The sequence below is a fragment of the Phoxinus phoxinus genome, assembly GCF_949152265.1.
Source record: "Phoxinus phoxinus genome assembly, chromosome: 7".
NCBI lineage: Eukaryota > Metazoa > Chordata > Actinopteri > Cypriniformes > Leuciscidae > Phoxinus > Phoxinus phoxinus.
In genome coordinates this window covers 40,263,698-40,280,722 of record NC_136882.1, presented here as the reverse complement: position 1 = coordinate 40,280,722, position 17,025 = coordinate 40,263,698, and the positions used below count along the sequence as shown (strand labels likewise).

Here is a 17,025-nt window from a genome sequence, read left to right as displayed (position 1 = left end):
ACATCGCAAAGTCAGTTTTTTTTTCTATTATCGTGCAGCTGTAATCGAGATGTACAATCCCAGTCATTCTCCACAGAGCAACTGATTCTTGACTGCAAGTTTCCTAACATTATATTCTGCTCCAGATCAAAGGTTCATGTTTGATTTGATTCCCGGCTTTTAACTCTTTTTTTTTTCATGAGAATTGCGAGGATTCTCCAATGCGCTCCGGTGTCCTCGAGCATGTTTTTCTGATGTCCCTCTCTGTCTGTGTGTCTAAAACAAGGACTGGTAAGACATTGTAGATGTGCCTACACCCTCAAGTGCCTGAAGTTTCCAGAGCCACTCCAGATTCATCCGTCCATCCCATTTCAACACCAGTTCGTGTTCGCTCAGCGCTCCCGTTTCTCATGTTCCAAGCATTCAGTGGCATTGCTCATGATTCTAATCACTCCCATTGATCTCTCTCTAACAAACTACCGTCTGGTTACGGGGTTTATTCAGCTTGATCAATTTAAAGCTAACTTAAGTTGTTTTTTGTTGCAGTTTTACATTGTTATTTTTGTGTTATGATGTTAAACTCATGAGGGCTCAAACACACTGAAGTTTGCTGTCGTCGGAGATCGAGAACCGGTTCTTGAGCATCTGCGTTTCTGAATCTACACATCAAGTCAGCTTTATTTCTACTGCGAAAATATCCTGCAAAATTAGTCAATTACGAAACAACGTCAGGAAATGAAACGGTTTTATCTGAGATGCGAGTCTGAATTAAATGTGTAAAAAAGAGATCCTGCACGATCCTGGATAAAGTGAGAATCAGGATTTTCAAATGGTTTCAAATTGATTGTGATTCTCACATGATTCTGAACAGACAACTAAACAAAATAACATGTAATTTACTAGAGGTTCTGACAAAATGTTAATTGCTGCAGTCATTTTACAAATTAATTTGAATGAATGATTCAATGACTCACTCATGAAGACTTCACTTGTTTCATTACTGGATGAATCATCAGGGTTTTTGAACGAATCTCTTGAATGAATGATTCAATGACTCACTCATGAAGACTTCACTTGTTTCATTACTGGATGAATCATCAGGGTTTTTGAACGAATCTCTTGAATGAATGATTCAATGACTCACTCATGAAGACTTCACTTGTTTCATTACCGGATGAATCAGTGTTTTTGAACGAATTTCTTGAATGAATGATTCAATGACTCACTCATGAAGACTTCACTTGTTTCATTACTGGATGAATCAGTGTTTTCGAACGAATCTCTTGAATGAATGATTCAATGACTCACTCAAATAATTGTTTCATTACTGGATGAATCAGTGTTTTTGAACGAATCTCTTGAATGAATGATTCAATGACTCACTCAAATACTTGTTTCATTACTGGATGAATCTGTATTTTTAAACAAATCTGTTGAATGAATGATTCAATGACTCACTCAAATACTTTTCTCATTACTGGATGAATCAGTGTTTTTGAACGAATCTCTTGAATGAATGATTCAATGACTCACTCAAATACTGTTTTCATTACTGGATGAATCAGGGTTTTTGAACGAATCTCTTGAATGAATGATTCAATGACTTACTCAAATACTTTTCTCATTACTGGATGAATCAGTGTTTTTGAACGAATCTCTTGAATGAATGATTCAATGACTCACTCAAATACTGGTTTCATTACTGGATGAATCAGGGTTTTTGAATGAATCTCTTGAATGAATGATTCAATGACTTACTCAAATACTTTTCTCATTACTGGATGAATCAGGGTTTTTGAACGAATCTCTTGAATGAATGATTCAATGACTCACTCAAATCCTTTTCTCATTACTGGATGAATCAGTGTTTTTGAACGAATCTCTTGAATGAATGATTCAATGACTCACTCAAATACTGGTTTCATTACTGGATGAATCAGGGTTTTTGAACGAATCTCTTGAATGAATGATTCAATGACTCACTCAAATACTTTTCTCATTACTGGATGAATCAGTGTTTTTGAACGAATCTCTTGAATGAATGATTCAATGACTCACTCAAATACTGGTTTCATTACTGGATGAATCAGTGTTTTTGAACGAATCTCTTGAATGAATGTTTCGATTAACTGCTACTTTCTTTCATCTGTGGAACACAAAAGATGATATTTTAAAAACATAATTGAGGTGTTGTTTGGACCCCAAATTTCTTCAAAACATCTGTATTTTTATTTAAAGTGAACGATCGCTTTAAGACTCGAAGACTTAAATCAGTGTAGTTACCGATTCTTCATATGAACGCATGTAGTTAAAGATACTCAGAGCAAAGATTTGTTTTGATAAATAATGTTTAAAAACGTAGAATACAGTAAAAACCAATGAATGCTGGTTAATTCTGGCTCCTCAAACACAATTATAGTTAAATTTTCCTGAGTCTGACGGTCAAAAACACAGTAAACAATTGATTCCAAGGCCGTAAAGGGAAAAACTCGGGGTTTTGTGAACACACTTTCAGAAACGCAGCTGACGCGACGCGATTGGCCGCACGTAACGAGTGTGTTCGAGCCCTGAGAGCTTACAGGAACTGCTGTACACCACGGTCATGTGATTGCCTTCTTCATCACTGTATCTCATCATTCACCATTTCTAACACTCAATCTCCAGTTATTGTTATTATTATAGACACCCTAATCATTTCAGTTTTGCACTAACACTCCATCAAACTGAAGCTGAAGTCACTTTTCCACAGTTTTACACATTTCATATATTAGATCTCCAGTGTTTTAACAACCTTATGAAGTCTTTTTATTTAGAAAATGTTTGTTCTTATTATAAATGATTTCTCTGATCGATACTGTGATTCAATAATGAGTGTTTGCCCAATATGGATATATATAATATATAATATAATCATCACTAATGATCAATTAACTGGTAACACTTTACACTTTAGGTTCACATGAACTAGCAATAAACAGTACATATTCAATATTTTATTAAAATCAAAAGTTGTATCTGTTAATATTGTTTAATGGATCTGACCTGACATGAACTAACTATGATCAGCTTGATTGTTTTAACTAACGATTGGGAGCTTATTGTAATGAGTTACCAATAAAATGATGATTGATTGACTGTAAAATGTAATCTTGTGTGAAAAACATTTCATGTAATCTAGTTCAGCTGTTTAATTTTTTTACATTTTCAATCAAACACTGAATAAAGTCCAGGACATTTCAAATCAAACCTGCCTGTTTAATCGATGAACTTTGACCCTTTAACCCCCGACACACTGCATGTGTGGTTCGGTCACGCCAAGTTTCGCTTCAACTTTGTTTCACACACACTTCTGCAGCACGAGTACAAAGAGAGTGTGTGTTCAGCCGTTTTCACTTCTCCCACGCGTGTGTGTGTGTGTGTGTGTGTTCGCTCGAGACTGAAGTGGAGGAAAGGTCCTGCAAGGGTTAAAGTGGTGTGTGTGTGTGTGTGTGTGTGTGTGTGTGTGTGTGTGTGAAGTCACATGACATGAGGGCTCGTGTTCACATTGGCCCTTTGTTCTGATTTCAGCTTTGTGTTGCTGATGCCATTGATCCTATTGGGAATCACATTGTGTTGCTGCTAATTTGTGTAGAGTTGTGTTTGCTCAACTCTGTTGCATCTCATTTGCTCTCCATAACTCATAAAAAATGATAAATTTTGCTTAATTTTACTATGCAAAAAAAAAAAAGCACAGAAAAAACTAAAAGCTGACAGGAAAAAGCAAACATTGACTTCATAATAAGTTATTAATATTTGGTTGGTTCTCTCTTATTTTTGCATGTGCCAAATTTAATTGCGTTATCACTAATAAAACAATCGACTCCAAACATAACTACGCAATATGATTACAAAATCTTTAATAATATTTGAATGCAGGGTGAAGACGGACGCCACTGTACTTTTCTGTCATTAATTGCATAAATGTTGCTACTCAAATTATAGATTTAAGATCAACAGCATGTATGACACATTAATTTCCAGATAAAATAAATAACGCATACCATAATATAAAATCATAAAACCATTGAAATAAGCATAAAATTTGACTTTTGTGATGCATTGATCATTGATCTCATGGGTATTTACTTGTTGCATAACTGTTCATTTGTATAAAGTTGCGACATGCACAACTTTGTTGCCATAACTTTCATTAAAAATTAAAAGCATATTTATTTTATCAATTAAAAAAATAATAATATATATATATTATTGTAACCCTCTCTTTCAATGTCTTCCTTTTGTATAATTTCTTGATTGTAAAATATTTTAAAAGTTGATTTTTTATGCATTTGAACACATTCATGCGCCAAAAATCGGCCCTGATGTAATTTCCATTATTATCACAGTCTAAAAAACAAAATGTCGTCATGCTCTGTGTTTCCAGGTGAACTTCATTGAAGACGGTCAGAAGTCAGATGATCTGGACAGAGGAGAACCTGGACGCCTGAGAGGGGCTAGAAAACCCACAACCACGTTCAAGGGCACATTACTCCACATCAGGTACCAATACTATAATAATAATAATACATTTTATTTATTTGGTGCCTTTCTGGGCACTCAAGGTCGCCAATGATACGGCCACACTCGACTAATCCAGACATCATATTAATCATCTTCATTTATATGCACCAATATCATAATTCATAGTTATGAACTGCAATATTTATAGGAATGCACCGATATGAGGATTTTGTCCGATACCGATAACCGATAATTTTTTTATATTAAAAAAGCCGATAACCGATATATCGGCCGATAAATCTAAATCCAAATTTGTGTGTAATTTTTGAGGGCCTGATTACAAAAACAAAAGTCTCACCATTAAAAGCCACGTCCCAAACACACAATTATGATGTTCTCATTATAATATTATGTAGCCGATATGACAGATAAAAATGAGAATATGGTGCAAAAGTTCATTTATTTCAGTAATTAAATGGTGAAACTAATATATTATATAGACTCAAAGTGAGATATTTCAAGCCTTTATTTATTATTATTTTGATGATTATGGCTTACAGCTTATGAAAACCCCAAATTCAAAAAGGTTTTCATAAGCTGTAAGCCATAATCATCAAAATTATAACAAATTAAGGCTTGAAATATCTCACTTTGAGTCTATATAATATATTAGTTTCACCTTTTAAGTTGAATTAATGAAATGAATTAACTTTTGCACCATATTCTCATTTTTCCAGATTCACCTGTATATACATTTTTCACTAATCATATTTCAAGCAATTCAAAATCATCATGATGAACAGTGCGCATCTGAAGTGTCTCAGCTGAAGAAATTAATACATTATTTATCAACTTCAATATATTAGACAAATTTTCTTATCGAGCCGATAACATTCAAAAATGAACCGATACCGATATGGTGGCCGATATATCGTCGTCATGATGAACAGTGCGCATCTGAAGTGTCTCAGCTGAATATTAATCACTAAATATTTACAATATATGAAAAATGACACATGGAGACTTTAGTGAACATTTCTAAAATAACAATGAATCAGAGTTGTGAATCAGTTCGTTGAGGCCGAGAGTTTGAACTGATTCACAGAAATGAATCAAACTTAACTTTTAAATTTTTTTGTATTATTGAGACTCTTAAATCATCTCCAAACTTCTAATAAATTGAACTACTGAGTTAGTTTACAATGAATTGTTTGTTTAAAAGTTAAAGAAGTTGTGGATTGTATATGAAACTGAACCTCTTCTTAGGAAATGATTGGATTTGTTAAAAAGTTAAAAATTATGCAAATTTCATAGGTTTTCTGATTTCATATTATAGTAATTAGAATTAGAATTAGAACATTCAATTAGAACATTATTCATATCGGATAAATATTAAATGTGAATACTAGGGATGGGTGAGATTAATATTGAATATTTACTGAATAAGTGTGATGATTCATTTACACGATTCAGTGAATCAATTCAAAACTTTGGTACAATGATTCATTTGCACGATTCAGTGAATCAATTCAAAACTTTGGTACAATGATTCATTTACACGATTCAGTGAATCAATTCAAAACTTTGGTACAATGATTCATTTGCATTATCTCTCAGTGTTCACCAAAGTGTGTAATTTTTCATATAATATCTGTAGGTAATTATTGTGTTTTTTTACTTATATTGGTGCATATAAATGAAAATGATAACATTTTACTATAAGGTTTAATTTGTTAGCATTAGTTGAACTAGAACTGAACAATACTTGTACAGCATGTATTAATCATAGTTAATTTTAAATGTAAACATTCACTAATACATCTTTGAAATCAGAAGTTAATAATGTGTGTGTGTGTGTGTGTGTGTGTGTTCCTCCAGTCCAGCAGAGGAGCTCAGCTTCGGTGCTAAAGAGTCCGAGAAGAGGTGTTTGATCGTCCTCAACAACGTCACCAAAAACCACGTGGCCTTTAAGGTGAGACTCCATTATAACTGCTAAAGCGTATCCCGACCAGACGCGATTAGCGATTAGCATTTAGTCTGTCCACAACAGAAGCGACAAAATAAATCATGAATGACAGCCAATCAGAAGAGCGTGTGGGTGGAGTCTCACTTCAACCAATTGGATAAACACAATCAAAATCATAAATATTATACTTAAAATGGTTAAAAACACACTCTTAGAAGAAAGAACGGCATCACCGTTTTCACAGACTCAAGTTTTTGAAGTTTACACAGAGATTATTTTTCAAATTTTTTCAAAATTTGCACCTTGGATCCCATTTCAAAGTTTGCGTTCTCGACCAAACACTGTTGTCGTGCAAATAAACGTCCAGAACACATTAAAAGTTTCATACACCGTGTCCTAACTACACGCGCCGCGTGATAAAAGCCTCTTTTCCGTGTTGATCAGAGTTTTTGTGCTAGCCAGCCGCGACGGCGGCACGAGACGATTCTATTGTAGAAACGGTTTCTATTTTTCTGCGGCGTCGCGGGGGAACAACAAACACAACGTGTGGCACTGATAACCTCAGGCGCTGGTTATGTGCTTTATTTAATGTTAAAATTGTGTCATGTGACTGTGAATATCATTTAGTGCTCCAGCTTTGTAGCTGTAAAAGCAACACTGGATAATTCACCTCAGATCTTGAAATTAAACAAATGGAAACAAGAACGTTCAAACTGTGAACAAACAAGTGTAATCTTTAACAAAGATTGCTTTAGTAACTCAGTAGACTGTGTTTTAATGTTTAAACGGTGTAATATTTGTGAATTTGATTATCTTGCCTACTTATCCATTTCTTGCGAGTGCCGTCATGATTAATCTCTGGTGCCGCGCACTCGCCGCGAGACTCCGCCCACACGCTGTTCTGATTGGCTGTGCACTCGCCGTGACTCTCCGCCCACACGCTGTTTTGATTGGCTGTGGTTTGAGACTCCGCCCATACACTGTTCTGATTGGCTGTGGTTTGAGACTCCGCATACACTGTTCTGATTGGCTGTGGTTTGAGACTCCGCATACACTGTTCTGATTGGCTGTGCACTTGTCACGAGACTCCGCCCACACGCTGTTCTGATTGGCTGTGGTTTGAGACTCCGCCCATACACTGTTCTGATTGGCTGTGCACTTGACGCGAGACTCCGCCCACATGCTGTTCTGATTGGCTGTGGTTTGAGACTCCGCCCATACACTGTTCTGATTGGCTGTGGTTTGAGACTCCGCATACACTGTTCTGATTGGCTGTGCACTTGTCGCGAGACTCCGCCCACATGATGTTCTGATTGGCTGTGGTTTGAGACTCCGCATACACTGTTCTGATTGGCTGTGCACTTGTCACGAGACTCCGCCCACACGCTGTTCTGATTGGCTGTGGTTTGAGACTCCGCATACACTGTTCTGATTGGCTGTGCACTTGTCGCGAGACTCCGCCCACATGCTGTTCTGATTGGCTGTGGTTTGAGACTCCGCCCATACACTGTTCTGATTGGCTGTGGTTTGAGACTCCGCATACACTGTTCTGATTGGCTGTGCACTTGTCGCGAGACTCCGCCCACATGATGTTCTGATTGGCTGTGGTTTGAGACTCCGCATACACTGTTCTGATTGGCTGTGCACTTGTCACGAGACTCCGCCCACACGCTGTTCTGATTGGCTGTGGTTTGAGACTCCGCATACACTGTTCTGATTGGCTGTGCACTTGTCGCGAGACTCCGCCCACATGCTGTTCTGATTGGCTGTGGTTTGAGACTCCGCCCATACTGTTCTGATTGGCTGTGCACTCGCCGCGAGACTCCGCCCACACGCTGTTCTGATTGGCTGTGGGTTTTGATTGATTGTGACGCATCTCGCAGTCGCGTGTAGTGTGGACAGACAAATTATTTGTCTCTGAAATCTTATCGCATCGCGTCTGGTTAGGACACGGTGTTACACCGACTCTGATGTAGGAGTAAATTAGTTCCTCCAAAAGAGTTCCTAGAACTAAAATCGTTCCCGCGGTGTGAACAAACACGGCAAAAAACGGGAACTTCCGCCAATGGTTCTAGAAACATGAAAAGGTTCCTCCGGCGCGAAAGCCCCCGATGGTAAAAGCGCTAGTGACTCGACTATCTGCTGATCACGGGATCGGTCGCTCTACACTGTTCTACTCCCAGTTCCCTTTATTGGGTCTCATTTGTGGTGTGTGTGTGTGTGTGTGTGTGTGTGTGTGTGTGTGTGTGTGCGCAGGTACGGACCACGGCTCCAGAGAAGTACCGGGTAAAGCCCAGTAACAGCAGCTGTGAGCCCGGATCCAGTGTGGACATCGTGGTTTCTCTTCACGGAGGTAAACCGCTCATCATGAGCCTCAAGCCTTTCCTGTGTTCGTTCGCACCGCGGGAACTAGGAACTCATTTGGAGGAACTAATTTACTCCTACATCAGAGTCGGTGTAAGCCAGCGCTACAGGAACTACAGTGACGGTAGTGTTCTCTGATTGGCCGAACGCTCGTGAAACACCAGCACACACCATCATTAAAAGCACACAGATTATAGGCTATATATTTCCTCCAGAAACTAACTCTACACACATGTGAACAGAGATAGATGAAGCTCTTAATCTTCACGCTGAGGAGAAACCCAACACAACTGTGAGGGACGAGAGGAACATGATGATGTGTTTCTGCTCCGCAACACTGGACATCACACACACGCCACACACACATCACACACACGCCACACACACATCACACACACGCCACACACACGCCACACACACATCACACACACGCCACACACACATCACACACACGCCACACACACGCCACACACACATCACACACACGCCACACACACGCCACACACACATCACACACACGCCACACACACGCCACACACACATCACACACACGCCACACGCTAATAACTCTTCATCACGCTCTACTTCATGTGTGTAGCAGTTCTGTATAATACCGCATTAGTCAGGAGCGTTAGACAGACCGTACACTAATGAACAGGAGAATGTGAGCGCTGTGAGTTCAGGCGCCGTCACAATAAAAGTCTCAGCGAGCGAGTCTCGCGTCACTCAGAGTTCCTGCTAGCGCTGCGAACGCCACCAGGAGAACCTTCCTGAGGAACATCAGCTCTCGGGGACACCCGGCGCGACAGCCCCTATAAGACTAAGTGTGTGTGTGTGTGTGTGTCAGGCTTCCAGGCGTCTCCTCAGGACCGGTTCCTGGTCATGGCCGCAGAAACGGAGAGCGGCACCGGAGTCCCAGAGTTATCCCAGTTCTGGAAGGAGGTTTCAAAAGCCAAAATCATGGAGCACAGGTGACGACACACACACACACACACACACACACACACACACACACACACACACACACACACGCACACACGATGTCGAATAAAGTTAGCTGAGCGTGTGTACACTGTCAAAAGCAAGCGCTCAGGTCAAGAGCGTCTGGTGTTTGATGATCGATGTGCAGATGTGTGAGGAGAAGTGTTCCTGAATGCCAGTTTGCTGTTGTGTGTTCATTACGCTGTGTGTTCTCAGGTCACTGATACACTTACTCAGTTTAACGCACTACTGTAAACTAATTTTCCTCGCATGTGTGACGGTCCTCTATGTACCAGTCTTGTCGTGCAATAAGGAAATTAGGTTTTTCCCTCGTTCATTTCCTGAAATGCTGGCCACAGAAAGTTATTACAAAGTAGCAAAAAAGTATCGAGCCGTAGCCTACAAACCGGAGCTCTACAGGGGTCTCCGACACTGCGCTCGCGGGCTCCAGCAGCTCGTGCCCTGATTGGCGGGAGCTCGCCAAGAGGCTGTTCACATATTGCGTCTTTTGCGCGCTCAAGTTCGTTATTTCAAATTTAGGCGCACGGCAAGCGCACTCATATTAGAAGCAATGCGGCCGTTTTTTCCAGGCGGAGCGAGATAAAAAAAAAAGCTCAACTTTTCAGAATTCTGCAAGCGCACCGCAGGTCATGTGACAAGAACCAACCAATCCGCTTCACCCTTTCCGTAACAACATTGAAAGCTCAATCAACATGAAGGATGGGTGCACCCAAACACTGCAGGTGTTTTTCTCTTCTCCGTAAATAAATAATGGCTACAGCAAGCGTTTATCAGTGGAAATCATCAGCTAGCTACTGTCGTTGTGGAGAGCGCAGTGCATGGTTGCATAGCAACGACAGATGCAACGGGAGAATCAGACCAAATCTTACTGTTAATAATAAAAGATAAGCTAATCTGCATTGTAAATGTCAGTCATTTATCTTTTTTTTTTGACACATTAATTCTATAAAAAATTATTTAAAGGCTGAAATACGTGAGGTTTATCCTTTTATAAAACCTTTTTTTGTCAAAACTTTATTTGAACTTGTACATGTTAGTAGATAACATGTTGCAAGACACTTTTAAAATCTAGCCATCATTTTTTTATGTTATTATTTTAATGTTTATGTGAACAAAAAGTGCATATTGATGCTAATTTTATTTGTTATTTGCTGGTTAATGCGTCGTGTAGGTCTTAAATTTAAATCTTTATGGTCTTAAAATGTCTTAAAAAGATCTTAAATTTGACTTCCTGAAACCTGCAAGAACCCTGTCATCAGTAAAAGATGCGATGCTTGATTTATATCTGCTTGTTGCGCTCGCCCTCTTGTGGACAGGAGACACACAGCACTGTGTTCCTCCAACATTATTGCCTTTAGAATTTGAACATGATTTTTGCTCATATTTAAGAGAGAAATTAGAATTGACCCTTAGAATGACTCATTATTTACATAAATATTAGTGCATTTCCTATGAATCCTCAACAAGATATTGAGTGGTTATGCAACAGCAATTATGTCAGAACAAATGCATAAACATGATTATTGAGGCCTTTGAGATGAGATCAGAGATGAGTTATATATATTATATCACACTGATTAATTTCCCATGTTTCCCACAGGCTGCGCTGTCACGTCCTAGAGAGTCCCAAGTCTATTCTGAGCAACTCCTTTGACAGTTCGTCGGTGACGTCCACCAATGAGCATCAGGATCTGCAGACGATGGTGAGGACTCGATCTACACTCACTCTCACAACGCAAACGGCTAACTATGAGATTCTGCTTCCATTACATGTCAGACTAGTGCACAATACACACACACTTAACTCCCCCTGTGGTGTAAATCCAGCTTTTACTGTAGTGTATGTGTGTATGTGGTGTTATTAATCTGCTTTAACACAAACCATGTGTAAGTTCATAAGTCGACAGCATTGCTGAGTATTTTCTGCTTAAAACTGCAGTGAACCAAAGACAGTCTCAAACACACGGTGTGAAATCGCTGGTGTTTCTGACGTCACACACTACCTTGACCAATCAGATCAACGTGTGATCGTCCACCAGTGGATCTCTGAGTGAGTGAGTGAGTGGAGGCGGGGCTCATTTGCATATTCATAGAACCGCGAATACTAAATGAGGCAAGGGTGTCGAGTTACATTCAAGATATTTTAAGACATGAAGACGTTTAAATATGTCATTTTGGTGTCAAAGATGAGTTTTTAGGGATAAAATGATAGACTACAGGGGGACTGTGGTTATTTTTTGCATGTTATTTATTTGCATCTGTAGGTTTAAATCTCAATGGGTCTCTTTAAAGACGGTGAGTTGGAGTCAGAAATCTCCACTTTACACACACCAAACTTTACAGTTTTATTCATATCTATATTCTGAAGCTTTGGTCATACATCAATCGACTGATTTATAGAACATTTTATTTTTAAAAACATGTTTTTTTCCTGTCCGTTTACAGTTGGGATGTGTGATTTATATATCGTGATGATACAAAAACACATACTGTGTGATTTAGTCTATTAAAAAGCAGTTGGAACACACCCAATATTCAAGAGATAGGGCCAAAAATACTGTATAATTTGATATAGTTAATCAGTGTCACACAAAAGTTCAATAAACAAGAAGTTAGTAATAAGTGACTTACTTTTTAGATGCAGTATTGCCAGTTTTTACTCCATTTCGCCAAAGAAAACAGTTCCAAACCAATCCACAGCAACAGCTGTGTTTCATTACTGAATTAATCAGTTTTAAACGAATCGAGTGAGTGAATGATTCAATGACTCACTGATTAAAGAATCAAATGCACTTCTGAATGAATCAGCCGTTTGTTTGGACGAATCGGTTGAATGAATGATTCAATGACTCACTGATTAAAGAATCAAATGCACTTCTGAATGAATCAGCCGTTTGTTTGGACGAAACGGTTGAATGAATGATTCAATGACTCACTGATTAAAGAGTCAAATGCATTTCTGAATGAATCAGTCCTTTTAAACGAATCGAGTGAGTGAATGATTCAATGACTCACTGATTAAGAGTCAAATGCATTTCTGAATGAATCAGTCCTTTTAAATGAATCGAGTGAGTGAATGATTCAATGACTCACTAATTAAGAGTCAAATGCATTTCTGAATGAATCAGTCCTTTTAAACGAATCGAGTGAGTGAATGATTTAATGACTCACTGATTAAGAGTCAAATGCATTTCTGAATGAATCAGTCCTTTTAAACGAATTGAGTGAGTGAATGATTCAATGACTCACTGATTAAGAGTCAAATGCATTTCTGAATGAATCAGTCCTTTTAAACGAATCGAGTGAGTGAATGATTCAATGACTCACTGATTAAGAGTCAAATGCATTTCTGAATGAATCAGCCGTTTGTTTGGACGAATCAGTTGAATGAATAATTCAACAACTCACTCATTAACAGTGACTCCCTGGCCCCTACTGACGGGTTTAATTTCACATTTAAAGTATCTTTTAATTTTTTTTAAATAATTAAAAAAATATCAATATTCAACGTTTTATGTTTAAAACATCAAAAGCATTATTAACTGCAGGTTAAATGTGTTCATGTCCCTCTGATCTGCATTTATCAGATAAATTCTAATTTAATTTATTGATTATCTTTTCCCTCGCCATAAAAATTAAACCTAATTGTTTGTTTTTTTTGTCCAGAAAGCTTATTTTATTTCATTTTGATAATATTTGCTCTATTTTTAATGCTATTTTTTTCTTTTATTTACCTTTAAATCACTAGATTTGATCAATAAATAATAAATGAATAGTAATTTAAGCACATTCCTCACATTCTTTCAACTTAAATTCAAAATAACTCACAATTTCATGCATAAACCTTTTAATTCCGCTCTAAATATCTTACATCGGGTGTCTTCACCGACATCATGTGGATAATAATAATAATATAAGATGATATTTGATGACTGTAGATGAGCTTATATCTCTATATGGAGCAGATGAGCTGTTCCTCTGGGTCCTAAAGCCAGTTTATCTTCAGTTCTCACACATGTACACATTATACAGTCAGTTTCTGCTTTTTTTAGTTTGAATTTTGAGCATGTTTAGGTTTTTCTATGTGAAAATCTATGTTTGTCTCTCATTCCATTCATTCCTAATGGGGTCAAATTGACCCGAGGGACGGATTTGTTACTTTTGTTACTAAAATTTCAACAACAAAACTCCTCGAATCCATTCAAATTATTTTGTTGTGTGTGTATTCGTGGTTCAAGTGCACAGCCACTACATATTTACAACAGTAATATCTAAACCTAATCTAATCTTGACAAACTATATATAATTTGAAAGCTTACAGTCTCTAGTTTACATATTTGGTGACTGATTTTAAAATAAATGACAGAGGAGCCGTAATTTATAAATTTGCAGCAAGAATATGTTCATACTCCTCAGGCGTGTTCAGACCTTTATTTTGAAATAGTGATGAACATGAAAAATCATGAAAGAATGGTAGAAACCTCAGTTTGTTTTCATGCCAAGAGTTCAAAAGATGGCATCCGTTCAATTCTTTTAGAAAAAAAGCTCTGAAAATGTTTTAAATATGAAGAAAACAATAATAGATTCAGCATTAGTGATGTGGCGGCGAGCTATAATGCACATACGGGATCTTCTGTGTTTCTTAGAGGTTGAGTTCATTTCAAAATCTGCCAAACTTCCAACACTACTTCTGAATAGGATGTGTACTTCATAAATTGTATGAAAATTGTAAAAAATAATGGTTCAGACTCAAACCACATATGGAGATGGAGGCGCCCTTATATGGGCAGTGATGTCCACTAGTGGAGAAGTGTGGTACTGCGCCCAAACTACATCTCACTGAACGCTCATCTTCTGAGATATCAACCTAACATTTGAAACACAACTTGTGCATTTTTTTTCTTTTTTTTTGAGTTCACCAGGTTTTGAAAATATATATTTTATATAAAATATGAATAATACAATTATTAACATTGTACATTTTCATAAACTCAAACTTCTATAACTTTTTTTCTGTTTAACTTTCTTCATTTATTTCACTTCTACAGAAATCTGCCAAACGTCTTCTTTAAAACAAGACCAATCTTACATCTATATTCCAAAGCATTCCTGAATTATAATGTGCATTTTCATGTCTATTAAAAAAAGGGGGTTCCGCTTAAGGGGTTAAACTTCTTTTTATTTTATTTTTTTATGAATTTGGGGTCAAAATGATCTGAGTTAAGGATGAGTACACAAAAGCTGATGGCCATATTGTGTGTGTGTGTGTGTGTGTGTGTGTGTGTGTGTGTGTGTGTGTGTGTGTGTGTGTGTGTCCTGCAGCTGACGCGTGTGATGCTGACGAACTCTCGGCTGGAGCAGACGCTGGAGAAGTGTGTGTGGATCCAGAAGGTTCTGCTGGTTCTGGTGTCGTTTCTGCTGGCCCTCAGCTTTACCACGGCCTACTCACAGTGGACTTCCTGAAGCCGGCCGGCGCGCCACAGACTGAACCGCAGCGGGCCGCGGCGCGCCTTTACCCAGAACACATCACGGTGATGTCATCAGAACGGGCCGCGGCGCGCCTTTACCCAGAACACATCACGGTGATGTCATCAGAACCGGTCCCGGACCCAGATCATGTGTTTTTATCACTCGCTCTCAGACGACACACCAGTTTAATTTATAAAACACGATCATGCAAATGTAATTAACTCAGTTTGATTCTTTTATATCTCGAGTCACGTGCGCTTTTACCCAGAACACATCACGGTGATGTCATCAGATCGGGTCACGTGCGCTTTTACCCAGAACATATCACGGCGATGTCATCAGAACCGGTCTGAAGCGACATCGTGTGTTTTTATCACTCGCTCTCCGAGACACACCAGTTTAATTTATAAAACACGATCATGCAAATGTAATTAACTCGATTTTTAATATATATATATATAGTATTTTATAAAAGTATGAATGTATAAACAATAAAATGACACTTTTTGTCGACACTTTTATCATCACTACTCTGTGTGCTTTTTGTGCCTCGGTAAAATTAATGCATTTACTTTTAAACTGTAACATATTTAGATATATACGTTGAATCCAGTGTGTTATTATTATTATAGGAAGTATAATAAAGTATAGAACATATAATTAAATCCAATACATTTTTTAATAACGTTAAAATACAGAAACTTTCAGTGTACAGTGCAATTAAGGGATTCTCATCAGATAAATATTCAAGATTATTTAAAACTGGGCCATTTATGTCTCAAATTCTGTTATTATTATCAGATTCATTCATATTACAGACACAGAAATTATAGTTTGTTCTGATATTATCCTTTCTGTAGTTATTCAAGTTATTCTATTGTTTTAATTAATAACCTGAAACTCGTAAGTGTTTTTGTCTCGACAGAAGTGATCATTTTTGGAGATTCTGTGAAGCGAATATTATTTTGATTCCCAATAATCATAAAACATGTTTTAGAAGTGATCAGATATATTATATCTCATTAGTTTAGGAAGATGCTGAGATCAAATCCTGTAAAAACGTCTCGTACAGTGAGCCAATGAGAGCAGAGACTGCGGGTCGAAAGGTCAAAGGTCAGTATAATAATTGAGCGGCTCCTGCACAAATAAAAACTAAACCCCAAACGACATTTTCACATATAAAATGACACTGGAATGAATATGTGTGTTATCTAAACCCTATAAATCCCACACATTACCAAACCTTCGCACTTATTACGATCTCACTGATTTACATTTGACACGCATCATAATTTCACATAAACATCATATTTCTGCTCAGTGTGAGCCTCTGATTAAAGCTGAGCTGTTTGTTTATGAATATGTTTCTGAATATGTTTCCATATTCTCACTATATGAGCCATAAAAGCCTGATATGATGCATAACAAGTGCCATTTTGTCTAAAAGGTAAAAAAAAAAAATACTATTATTTCATGTCAGACTTTATAGGGTTAATATTTAACAAATAAAAAGATCGCCAAAACTCAATTCTGTGATCGTAAACTTCATAATAGGGCTATAAAACGATTAAATAACATAATATATGTGTGTGTATACTGTCTAATTATTTTGTGTGTGTATATATGCATTTATATATATATAGTAAATACATGAAAAAATATTTATACACAGCACACACACATCTATTATGTAAACACAAACTTTTATTTTGGATGCGATTACTCGTTTCACAGCCGCGCGTAAA

At 37.6% G+C, this 17,025-nt stretch overlaps 2 protein-coding genes across 6 annotated transcripts in view; one reads left to right on the top strand and one right to left on the bottom strand.

Annotated features, from left to right (window-relative positions):
• Window positions 1-12,784, bottom strand: part of fancb (FA complementation group B) — a 48,077-nt gene extending 35,293 nt beyond the window's left edge. For 2 of the 4 annotated variants that reach the window (XM_079618766.1, XM_079618765.1), the window contains exon 1: window positions 12,443-12,779. The gene's annotated coding sequence lies outside the window, so the exon portion shown is untranslated. Of the gene's footprint in view, window positions 1-12,442 lie in introns of all 4 variants that reach the window. The other 2 variants (XM_079618763.1, XM_079618768.1) reach the window with 2 other exon arrangements.
• mospd2 (motile sperm domain containing 2) overlaps window positions 1-15,807 on the top strand; it is a 32,849-nt gene extending 17,042 nt beyond the window's left edge. The window contains exons 10-16 of one of the 2 annotated variants that reach the window (XM_079618770.1): window positions 4,403-4,518; window positions 6,358-6,451; window positions 8,702-8,798; window positions 9,657-9,780; window positions 11,412-11,514; window positions 15,134-15,311; window positions 15,374-15,807. In XM_079618770.1, coding sequence (XP_079474896.1) covers window positions 4,403-4,518; window positions 6,358-6,451; window positions 8,702-8,798; window positions 9,657-9,780; window positions 11,412-11,514; window positions 15,134-15,274 — 675 coding nt within the window. In that variant the 3' untranslated portion in view covers window positions 15,275-15,311; window positions 15,374-15,807. Of the gene's footprint in view, window positions 1-4,402; window positions 4,519-6,357; window positions 6,452-8,701; window positions 8,799-9,656; window positions 9,781-11,411; window positions 11,515-15,133 lie in introns of both variants that reach the window. The other variant, XM_079618769.1, reaches the window with a different exon arrangement.
• Window positions 15,808-17,025: the final 1,218 nt, after the last annotated feature.